Below are 11,851 nucleotides of genomic sequence, written 5' to 3' on the forward strand. Positions count from 1 at the left end.
CCAGTTCCATGTTATATCCCTTGGGCGGTGCAAACAGGTCTGATATAAAATCCAGGCTCTCGTCCACCGCTTTGGTGTTTATGTCCCATAGCAGCTGCAGGAGGAACGAACGACTGTGTGGTCACACACTGTAAAAAAAGGGATAGCAGGGAAAATAAACAGAGCGGTCACAGCAATAATGTTTCTGGCATGAGGATCCATATAAATAATGCACCCAAACTAAGTCAAGAACAAATATTTCCCTTATTCCCCCTCCCTCACAGAAACCCAGGACTCCTATTGCTAAGTAATAAGCAAAATACATAAATGTCAGGACATATTTTTTTATCAGCTTTGAAAACCAAATTATTTTCATGTAGTGAGGACAAGTGCAGGGGTTGTTGCCTGATCAAGACCAGCAGCTTGTACAGGCCCCAATCTTTCCATAAAGGATTAATCCCTGAACTGGGGAATCCAATGCACCAACATACCCTAATTATTTAAAATGACTCTACCTAACAAAGAGGTGATGTTTGATTTCATCTTTAATTGTTATAGGTGGTTAAGTGTATTTTACCCAAGAAAGAATAAACTCCACATGCAAATGCAGTGGCGTGAAACAATAGAACCAAATATGCTTAGTGCTCATCTGGGGGTTTTCTTCATCCTCAAAGCAGAGCACAAAATTAATTTTGGTAGGCTAATAAAAAGGATACTGCACGAGATTAATGTTTAACACCGGAAATATCATTTGTGTGATGGGAAATAGGAGCGTCTGGCATTGCGCTGGAGCTGCTCCCTGGTAATGAACGGAAAACGCTCCCAGGCAAGTGGGGCCAGGTCCCCCAGATTATTTTTGCTCATGTCTCTGCGGATACCTCGATTTCCTGACACACCTGCCCAACAAACCTGCGATAAACCCATGAAAAACCTGCGATAAACCCGTGACAACCCTGAGACAAACCCGTGACAACCCTGAGACAAACCTACAACAAACCTGTGATAAACCTATGACAACCCTGCGACAAACCTGATACAAACCTGAGACAACCCCGCGGCAAACCTGTGACAACCCTGCGGCAAACCTGTGATAAACCCAGGACAACACCACGACAACCCTGCGATAAACCTGTGATAAATGTGTGATAAACCTGCGACAAACCCACGCCAACCCTGTGATAAACCCGCGACAACCCTGCGATAAACCTGTGACAAACCCACAACAACCCTGTAATAAACCTGCGACAAACCTGTGACAATCCTGTGATAAACACACGACAACGCTGCGACAACCCTGTGACAACCCCGCGACAAACCTGCACTCCTGTGGCTCCCAAACGGGTGAGTGGTGATCACCACGCAGGTGATTCCGTTCCCAGCAAACCCCGGGATGAGCAGCGACGTCCCCGCTCCGTGCGTCCCGCTGCGCTCCCACCGGGCAGGAAAATGAACCATTTTCGTGGTTGGGAAAAGCGTTCGTGACCCTGAGGTTCCCTGGGTACCGTCGGTCACGTCAACCCATCACACGCTGCTTTACAGCCGCTGGCTGGACGGTCCTCCCTGCTGTGCTGCCCATGGAAACAGCCACAAAAGAACAGGGAAAACTTTAAAAAGGTTCTGCTTTTAAAAATAGTTAAGACAAAAAATGTCTACAACGCGTATTACACCTTATCCCCATCCCTTTGGCATGGGGTGGAACGGGATGGTGTGAATGGATGAATTCACTTTGCTATAAGCTACCTGGTTAATTTCTACAGAAGGAACACAAGTAATTATCACAATGGAATAATTAGTCATTTTTAGTTCAAATATTTTATGGCCTACTACATTTTCAAAGACGGATTTTTAGCGTGGGGTATTCTTCTATACACATTTTAGCATCATAATCTTCAAACAAACCAACCCCAAAAGTCTTTCCAGGATTGCTTAATATCTTAGCTAATATTAAAGGAGAAGAATAGCTCAAAGGGACAGCACATCACCCCATAGAAATGAACGCGGAGCAGAACCGACCAGCAAAACTGAGTCATTTTCAGACACGGTTGCACACACAGATATTCTCAGTTTTCATTTCCCATCTATTTGCTGTCACACGCTGAACAAAAGGGATGTGCTGATGCTTCGGTTGCGAATCTCGTCTAATTGCACCAGAAACCATCACTGTGTCGAGTCTGAGAGCGGCATCAGCCCCTTCAAAACCAGACTGAGCTCTTACCTTTGCTCTGTGAGTCGTAACCTCACTCCCCAGAGCACAAAAGGGTCACCCTGCGGGTCCCAGCGACTCCTCGCTCTCCTTTTCCAGCTGGGGGGGACGCTGGCTGCTCGGATTATGTATCTCCTCAAAATCAACCCGTTCTAAATGTCGGGAACACAGAGGTGATGACACAGAGCCATTTAGCCCATAAAACCTGGCTTTGCTGCTTCCTCAGATCCACAAACGTACAGGAAACGGTTGGTTTGGGGAGCCTCCTGTTGCCAAAGAAACCTTCAAGTTGATGAAATACCTCATTTTACCAGTACTGAATGTCAAGTTTATATTAAATTATATCTCAATAAAATAAATTATTAATAAAATAAATTATTAATAAATTTATATTTTAAATGTATATTCTGTTCCACTTGGAAAAAAGAAATAATTAATTATGTGACTTGATTATGGTCAATCCAAAAGAAGCTGGAATTCAAACCACAAGTCGAAACACACGGGATTGCGCTTCAGCAGAAACCAAAGTTCCACTTTGCACCTTCTTATTTGTGGAAATCCGAAGCAGGAAAACAACACCTGGTACAACTGGTGCTCCAACCCACCTCGTCCTCGTCCGTCCCACGCTGGACGTGGCCGGGTAGGAGGACGGAGGGGCCAGAAACGCTTCAAAGCGCCCGAATTCCCTGATGTCAGAGCGACGGGACAATTTGGTGGCAATGAGAAGCCGATGGCTGCGGGCGGTGGCGTGTGAAAGGTCTGCAATGATGCAGCCGCCTTTGGACGAGGAGCAGCAGGAGGTAACGGAACAGCCCGGTCAGACTGCACGGCAGCAGCTATCAACGTCTTTTATAGAGGGCCCTTCGTGGTCTGTTTTGCTCCAGGCACAAACACAAACAGCCAGACAACCTGAGGTCTCTTTGTAGCCTTGTAAAAGCAAAACCAAACCAAAAATGGGACCGAATGGGGCACTGATACTGAGCTTTGCAGTTGTTGGTGCTTAGGCTGCAGATTACAGAATCACAGAATGGACTGGGTTGGAAAAGCCCTCAGAGATCATCCAGTCCAACCCTTGGTCCAACTCCAGCCCATTGACTAGATCATGGCACTAAGTGCCATGGCCAAGCTCAGTTTAAAAACCTCCATGGCCGGTGAGTCCAGCACCTCCCTGGGCAGCCATTCCAATCCTGACCACTCTCTCTGCACAGAATTGCTTTCTAATCTCCAGCCTCAGTTTCCCCTGGCAGAGTTGAAGCCCATGGCCCCTTGTCCTATTGCTGATGCCTGGGAGAAGAGCCCAATCCCCCCCTGGCTAGAACTGCCCTTCAGGTAGTTCTAGAGAGTGCTGAGCTCAGCTCTGAGCCTCCTCTTCTCCAGACTAAACCAGCCCAGCTCCCTCAGCCTCTCCCCATAGGGCTTGTGCTCAAGTCCCTTCCCCAGTCGTGTTGCAGTTTGAGCAGGATGCCACATCCTGGAAAGCCCCGGTGACACGAGGTGTGTGCTGAGAGCTGGGGCTTCAAAGGGGACGTTGTGAGTGACCAGCTGGGACAGGACTCATCTTAAAAACCACTTAAAGTGGAACCCGACGTCCCAACCCGGTCATGGGTCGGTCTCAAGTGCCACCTCAGAATCGTCTGCAAGGCTCAGCAGGGGAAATAAATCACTGAGCAGGGGAAATAAATCACTTCCCTACCTCTTGGCTGTGCAAACCCAGTTTTGCTGGGGTGTCCGTGCTCCTCAGGTGACTTCTCTGCTTTACTGTGACCTTGTCGCCAGCAGCTTGGTCACGTCAGGCGTCTTGCTCAGCAGCCGTTTCTAAAGTCAATGCAATTATCATTAGTTAATTAGTATATCTTCAGCAATGGATTTCAGGTGCAAACTCTTCGTTCTCAGCACCTGATTTTTAAAAGGCGGGTGTCTGCCCTGTACCCGCCACGTTTGCTGTGTGCACGGAAACTGCACCATCTCTGTTCTGCAGTTTTGTGTGGAAATGGCTAAAACTTGCCCTTTTCCTTCCAGAACTGGCCCGGGGCAGCTGCTCGCTCAGAGCTGCGCTCGTGGGGACCAGAGACAACACAGACCTGGGAACGCGGTGGATCCTTCTGCCACCTCCCGCACTCCTGGAGTCGTCTGTTGGCGGTAAATCTAGGAAATAATAAAGTCCTTTACGGAAAGGTAAGAAAAGTTGGAGCCATTGGGATAGGACATTGCTGGAAAAAGCTTGGAAATGTGATAAAAAATGGCTGCTTGCACTATTCATCCCGACTGCAGAAAGCAGGGACCTCACAGATGATTTTTATGAGTGAACAGAAATGTGCCCAGAGCCACTTTTGCTCCCTCAACAGTCACTCAAGGGCAATAGTAGAAATATTTTGAGTGTGTTTAAGCTGCCAGCTCTTTACAAAACGCAACCAAACCTCGTTTTAGCGGGGAATATAGGTGTGCGACACACAAGGGGCTGGTGCCAGATCTGCCTTCCCTGGGTGGGAGAAAGAGGCTTGACTTGTATTTTTGATGCTCAGTGTTGTCAGCAGGGAAATCCTGGCCGGGGGGGGACGGCAAAAATCAGCCAAAGGCTGGAAAAATGCAGGGTGGTCCATGCTGGGAGCAAGGGGATGACATTTAGCAAAGGGAAGTTTCGGTGCGCTCCAGAGGAAAACGGCCTCAAGTGGTTCTGTCGGGCTCGGAAGGTCCCGGTGGGGCAGGAGCCCCCGTGCTCGGGTCATTCACAGCGCGCAGGGAAAAAACACCATGGAAAATGCTGTGTCAGGAGCAGCCTGCGCTGGCAGGAGCCGCCGGAGCGCCTGACATCAATGGTATTTTCCGTCTCCCAATTTATGTGACGTGGAAAGTGATTTATTCCGCACGGCGCCGCTTTGCTGCGGTGGATAAGGGCCAGTGGGCGAGTACCTGCTCCGGACGCGGGTCCTCGAATGCGGGGTCACAGAGCTCGGAGGAGCCACCGCAGGTTCTGCTTTGCTGGTGGGGCTGGTTCGAGGGTCGTGATCCCGGTCAACGAAACCACTTCCAGGTCCCTGAGAAATAAAACAACAAGCACATCAATAACGCGCGTGTTGCCCTCTCTTGGCTTACGAGATGACTTTTTCAAGTGTCTGGGCCAGCTGAGAAACGCCGGGTTTCATCGATCATCAACTTCTATGGAAACCCCGCTCAGCATCCCTTATCCAGCTGTTTCCCGTCCGTGGGAAGCGCTGTAACCTTTGTTTTAAGTCACCAGCGCTCGAGCGGTCATTCTAATCATCGTAAAGTTCCAAACAAAGAACCACATGTTTGTCTTGGGAAAAGCGCCCAAAAAGAAGTAAAAAAGGATCATCAGCAACAGCCAGAAAGTGTCGGGCAAGGGCTCGGCTGTGGGCAGTGATTTAGTATTTATAGGAACTATTTTCCTTTGGCTGGTTTTGGGCAAGGATGTTACAAACGCACTGCGCACAGCCTCAGGGTTTGCTCCGGGGACTTGGTTTAAAGTAGCACATCTACTGGTGAAAAGTTAATCCCTGGCCTTGTAATCAGCAAAAGCTTAATTAAGCAAGGTGTAAGCAATGCAGTTCGCAATGAGCACGTCTTGTCTCCCCGTAGACAGCTCGACGGGCAAAGGCTCCGCTCACCAACCTCACCGTCCCTGCTCAAAGCTCCCAAACCCCGGCCAGGCCGAGCTGTGCGACCAGAGGGACGCGGATCACACAGGAACCGCACGGAAAAGGAACCTGACACCAGGTGCCCTTGCAAATGGGGCTCCCCAGGATTTAATGCGGCATTAAATCATTTTCATCTAATTCTCCTGCAAAAGAAAATATGTGCAAACACACCCTCAGACAGACACGCACCCTTGTCCGATGGCCTGACTACTCTTCTATGCCACAGCTTATTTTATTATCTTGGTAAGCCTGACTTACCTGCTTGGTGTCCCTCCGCCTGTGCTGTTTCTCTCTGGTCACGTCCCGGCAATGCCAGAGGGTTTCCCAGCCGAGGGCTCTGCTGTCAAAAGGACACCCTGCTATTGATTTTATATATTTATATTTAATTTATACATTATATTTATATATATTTTTATATATTATATGTATATATATATATATAATATTTATATATACTATTCACCTGCCATCTCTCTGGCCAGGCGGCCTCTGGGCATCACGCAAGGGGAGCTCGTTTGCTGCCACTTGCATCCAGTGTCTGTGGGTTTTGCAGTCGCAGGGCTGGACGAATGCGAGTTTAATCTGGTGAGGAAACAGGACAACAGCACCCCCAGGGAAAACGAGGGGTTTGTTCTCCTCTCCCCACCCGATTTCTCTTTCTAACAAGTCTCTACGTGTGGATGCAGAGCCGAAAGGGCGAGCGAATGTCTTGGCACCGTTTAGCAGCCTCCCGGTGCAACGTGGTCAGGAAGGTGCGAGAAAACATGACGCAGACGTCCCAACGCTGCCACGACAGGTCCTGCAGCCGCAAGGTCAGGTTCAGCTGCACTCCCCGTGCTGAGGAGGGTCTGGGTGGAGCAGGAGGGTGTTGGGTCCTGCCCGAGCATTTTCGGCTCCGCTATCGCTGTTGGTGGCTTTGCCGTTGCCAGGGGAACCCCCGAGTAGTTATAAAACAAAAACCGGCCCCGAGCCATATTGTGTCAATTAATGCAACCAGACGTATTTCCTCAAATAAGAACCATATGTCGGAGATAACATCTCTGTTTGTTGCTTGCGGTTTCCTTGATGGCAAACTACTGTGCTAGAATCCATTAGCGTCCGAATGGTGGTGGATGAAAATATGGAACCCCAAGAGCTCTGGCTTGGGGCCGGGCGCACCTGGGGTGCAGAGGGAGGCACCAGGATGCTCTTTGTCTGGTGAAAACACATTTTATTCTCTGGAAAGGAACACCTGTGGCAGCTCTAGTCCCCTCCAGTTTGTTCGCGTTCAGTATCTGTCAGCCTTGCGTGTTTTCTCAGCGTGGGGCATTAATTTTGAAACATCACCAATTGGTGTATAAGCTTAAGGTTGGCTGGATTTTCTTGTTTGCTTGTTTTGAAGGCGGCTTTTTTGTTGGTTTGGTTTTCTTCCCCAGAGGTATTGTGGCAAATAGAAACCTACAGGCTTTGAACAAAACACCAGCTCCTCAGCCTCTGTATCACTTTGAAGTGGGACTTCAAACTGGCTGTGAAAGGCGTTGGGTACTCAGCTACGGTTAAATCCCAATAAACGTGAGGATCCGCAGCTCGTCGGTGTGTTAGGAAGCTGTGCTGCTTCACTGGGTGATGCATTTGAGCCTGTGCGAGCCCTTCAGCAAATACACCTGGTTCTTTTACGTGATCGTGTCTCACTCTGATATCCCGGCTCTCAGAGGGAACAGCAGCATCAGTCTAATAATTCTGCCTTGGACAGTCCCGTATGATATTTACCCAGCAGCTGGTGGGTAAATAGCACTGATTGGATCGGTGCTCGCTGCTGGAGGGGGGATGTGCAGGGCAGCGTCCTCCCCGGCCCCCGCGCTCCCTCCCTCCCAGCCGGAACACTCAGTGAGCAACTCCTTAGATCAGGTAAAAAGCCTCCAATTGAGGTTGTATGTGTTTTTTCCTACCAAATTAAAAAAGGTGGCCTTTAAGCCAGGCTTAGCTGAGTGGCACAGGCTATAGCGCAGGCAGAGCCTTCACAGGCTGCACATCGTTAAAATGGGGATGAATCTTGCCTTTCAATTAGCCAACAAGTTTACCTTGCTCACCAATTATTTGCATCCTGCAGATATATTTTACTTCCTCAAATACTCAAAGGACATATGTACAATTTTTGTCTTTAACATCAAGGCGAAGGAACTTGGTCACTCCTCTCGCTCTGTTGCCGCCAGCTCACACCCTTCTCCCTTCCTGGCCCCCCCATCTCACCCGGGACAAAACCTGGGCTGGGGGAGCGGGAGCTGCGGGTGCTGGAGCCCTTGCTGCCCCATGGACAGGGGCACGGGCGAGCTGAACACAATGGGATGTGTTTTGGCATAAATACTCAATGGTTTCCTCCAATATTTGGCACTAATACGTTAATCAGGTCCCGCACTCAGCCTCGCATTGTATCGCCCTCGCTGGGTTTGTGCAGTAATTAATTCTGGCTGCAGCGGCTCCGTCAGCCTCGGGGATCGCTGTGTCTGGCGTGCGATTCTGGAGGATGCCCGAGTGAAGCAGCAATGTTCACGGTGTGATTTCAAATTGAAACATGACGACAAACTGATTCTTAATGAAACAGGAGTGAGGCGATCCCAGCCCCACACAGCCCTGCACAGCCCCAGGGAGGCAGCAGCTACGGTGGGATCTGGGTTTGCAATTAGCTGAGCAGAGCGATCGTTAGGGGAGCTCATGGAGCAGCGAGACGTCGTGTCGCCTCTTTGGGGACAACAAAGCTTTTAATGCTGGGGAAAACCACACTGAGAGATATGGGGACACCTCCAAGGGCTTTTCTGGCTCTCGTCTCCTGCAAACCTGGGACAGCTTTTAATCCAGCAACCTCAATCCATCACCTGCTGCTTCAAACCACTTTGCATATATACTTACCTCAGAGATGCCCACCAGTGCAATTAAGTCAACGCTCATTAGCTTCACGCGGAGGTTTTCTCACGTACAGCAGGCTGGAGGAGCGTGGGCTGTGGTGTGTAAACTCCATTTCAACTCACTAACTCTCACGGCTGTGGTTGCGACTGGTCTTTTTGGGCGATTCAGGCCGGAGCTGGTGCAGAGCTGCGCTCGGATGCTTTCACACTGGTTTTAATGGGGCTGACGGCGGAGCCCGTGTTTGTGTGCACAAGCGTGCGTGCACCAGCGTGCACACGCAGCAGCTGCTCGTGTGCGCTTTGCAATAGTTCCACCTACAGAATAAAGCCCAGAACGGCAGCGGGAGCCGCCAGCAGCGGACGGGGGGACTGGGCAAAGCAGGGAGAGCGGCAGAGCTGCTCGGGAGCCCCCGTCCTCTGAACAACCGCCAAGAGGGTTCCAGCTTTCCTGGGACAAAACCAAGAATTTTTGCAGTTTTTCCCCTTCCACTGGAATATAACGACATCCTTTCAGGCCACCTTTTCTAATTTTAACGACTGGGTTTGTTTTGAAAGCCCCGCGGGCCCGTGGCCAGGCGGGAGGTGGGAGTGGAAAGCTGTTTCCTTTACACAAGTGTTTTTTCCTGAGCGGGGTGTAATTGCCAGTGCAATCACTGTTGTTACCAGCAGCGCATAAGACACACTTTGCAGTACTGGGTTTGGGGTACCTGTTGGGCCAATTTCCATCAAGAATATTCTCAGGTTGATCACAGGTTCTTTTTTCCTTCCTGAGCCACCCAAAGATTTTGGTCCACATCCATCCTTCCATCTGTAACAAAGCTGAAAGTGAAGGACAGTCACAACAGTTTGAGTTCACTGACTTGAAATGTTAGTTAGCCAAAATATTTTAACAAATTCCTTTTTTTTTTTTCTGAGGAAAAGCATTTCTGAGGGCAAGACCAACGCAGCCAAACCCCCGTACTGAGGAGAACTGGGCAGCTGGAGCGTTTCCCAGCAGTTCCCGCGGGTCTCTCTGAGACCTTCCAAGTGCAGCGGGGGCACCTTGTTTCCAGCCCAGCGTTTCTGACAGCGGCTGCAGCACCAGGCGATGCAGAACACTCTGTTTCCCAGGAAACCGTCCCCATTGCAGCTTGTCCCAGACACTTGGATGAACTCCATCCCTGCAGTTTTGGCAGGACACCAAACCTATACACCCATCCTTCAGTGACAGAGCCTGCTGTCTCCCGTAATTTCTGCTGAAGTCATGGAAACTTGGCTTTCAGGTTATTCCCAGAGCCATACAGTGGGTATGGGGGTGGCCAAGGTGCATTTTGTTATGGGAATGTCACATCAGCTCGTACTGTTAAACTCCCTTAAACTAAAACCATGTACAGAGTGAGTAGGAGTATAAAAGCCTGGAGTCAGTGTTTCTCATAATTATTGGTTACAAGCAAGTCGTGAATACTTATGAGATTTAAACCACAAAAATGTCTCTAAGAAAGAAAGGAAGAGAGAGAAAACAAGAAAGAGAAAGAAAGATTGATTTGCATGATTTATACAATCATCTAATAAGCAGTTCTGGAAGAAGGATCAGACCTATCTTAGTCTCCCTTGAGCTGAGTAGCAGCACTGGTGTCACCCAGTCAGCAACACGTGTTTTCATATAAATCAACCACATCTGTGAACACTGTTTTTTCTGTACCTGTGTTTTAGACGCACACGCACCCCTCTGGACTGACAAAATCCTACTGGTGGAGCTGGAAGCCTTCAGTCCTCATGCTGCTGCAGACCCTGCAGCCCGAGTTCCTCCTTTTTTTATAAACAGACCTTCCATGGTCTCCTTGCCCTTGGGGTCGTGGATCAGACTGGGCAGCTTGAGGCCGTCGCTGTTCACAGGAACGTTTTCCAGCCGCATGGAAGCTGCGGGGCTGTGGCCCGGGGTGATGTGCAGCTCCTGTTCCTGCGTCACCCGCTGCCATCTGCCACTTGGCCAGCACGGCGTCCGCTCTGCCGGCGTCAAGCAAACGTTTGCCTGCGACCATCTGGGTTGGACGGCGCAGCCCCAGCAGCCGCCCTGCCCAACGAGCTAGAAACATGGAAAGATGGGGAGGAAGGACCAAAATAGCTTCATCTGCACGCTCCATCACCGGCTGTTTTGGTGTCCTGGTACTGCCATCAGTGCTGGTGAGAGAACAAGCATGGTAGAACAAACAAAATGAGGGGCAGAGGGAAACGGGGGCTGCGCTGCGGTACAAGCTGGGAAAGCTGCTGCAATCCCACTGGCACACGGGGTTTTGGCAAGACACAGCGATGCAGCGGGGCATTAACCATTAATGCATTTCGACTCTGAAGGGTAAACGTTCAGACACGGTGTCATGAACCGCTGTGCAGAATAAAGCCCGTACAGGTGACAACGAGCTCGGTCAGAAACACCAAGATCAGCACAGGGTCCTCACAACCCCGACTCGCTTCTCGGACATGTCCGTCTGGCTGGGGCAGGAGCTGTGACCTTTGGATGTCAGCGGTGGGTCACCAACGCCACCACGTCCCTCAGAGATAAGATTCAGCTGACAAAGGGCTCCCATTAGTGACTCGAGCGCATGGGAGACACTGAAGAATTTAAAAATAACAAGCATTAAAGTATTTCTCAACTGCTGAGATTTGTCAGCGTAGCCTCAAATGACTCCTGGAGGTCGATATAGATGCTTAGAGGTCAAACAGCACTCTCAAGTGATCAGCTTTTGTGATTTAATGAACACACAAGGACACTTATAAAAGTCTTGTGAAATCTAGTTGTAAAAATACCGCAGCACCTCCCTTAAAACAGGCTTTGGCCAACGCTTCTCAGTATTGTAGGTGACAATGTGACACCGCAGAGCGAGGCCCTGACACCAACCCACTCCTGACACGTCACTCAGCTCCTCGGCTGGTCACGTCACCTCCCAGCACGACCTGTGCCACGTGCAAGCTGGCACATTCACTTTGTCACTGCTTCTGTCCCCCCCCATTCCCATGGCACAGTAGATTTGGGGGGGGGCAGCTTTCCCCTGTCAGATCAAGCCAAAGAATTTGAATGCAAATTGAAATACTGTAACTAGGGTAAAATGCTCAGGTGCTGTTAGGGCTGGCACAGGCTCCTGCCTCTCCTGTGG

The 11,851-nt window shown here is 49.9% G+C and overlaps 1 protein-coding gene across 6 annotated transcripts; it reads right to left on the reverse strand.

Moving 5' to 3' along the window:
* Positions 1–5: 5 nt before the first annotated feature.
* Positions 6–7,873, reverse strand: LOC309441872 (uncharacterized protein). Of its 6 annotated transcripts, XM_082057072.1 has the most exons (8): positions 6,302–7,873; positions 6,097–6,178; positions 5,093–5,217; positions 4,264–4,327; positions 3,876–3,997; positions 2,195–2,448; positions 1,296–1,547; positions 6–128 (listed from the first exon to the last, which is right to left on the reverse strand). In XM_082057072.1, the coding sequence occupies exons 1-5, from the start codon at positions 6,367–6,369 to the stop codon at positions 3,938–3,940; spliced, it is 399 nt and encodes a 132-aa protein (XP_081913198.1). In that variant the 5' UTR covers positions 6,370–7,873; the 3' UTR covers positions 6–128; positions 1,296–1,547; positions 2,195–2,448; positions 3,876–3,937. The 6 variants fall into 6 exon arrangements, with proteins under 6 accessions (XP_081913198.1, XP_081913197.1, XP_081913195.1 ...); XM_082057071.1 differs by having other exon boundaries at positions 2,195–3,997; XM_082057069.1 differs by having other exon boundaries at positions 2,195–3,997; positions 4,079–4,327.
* Between the last annotated feature and the right edge of the window lie 3,978 nt (positions 7,874–11,851).

The sequence above is a fragment of the Streptopelia decaocto genome (genome assembly GCF_964273445.1).
Source record: "Streptopelia decaocto genome assembly, chromosome: 6".
NCBI classification, from domain to species: domain Eukaryota; kingdom Metazoa; phylum Chordata; class Aves; order Columbiformes; family Columbidae; genus Streptopelia; species Streptopelia decaocto.

Bases quoted from the DNA above. Each gene is read 5' to 3' on its own strand.
- LOC309441872 (XM_082057069.1), bottom strand. From the start codon at position 6,369: ATGCAAGTGGCAGCAAACGAGCTCCCCTTGCGTGATGCCCAGAGGCCG. The intron at 6,179-6,301 runs GTGAATAGTATA...TCCTTTTGACAG, and splicing joins CCTGGCCAGAGAGATGGCAG to CAGAGCCCTCGGCTGGGAAA. The intron at 4,328-5,092 runs GTACTCGCCCAC...ATTATTTCCTAG, and splicing joins AGGACCCGCGTCCGGAGCAG to ATTTACCGCCAACAGACGAC.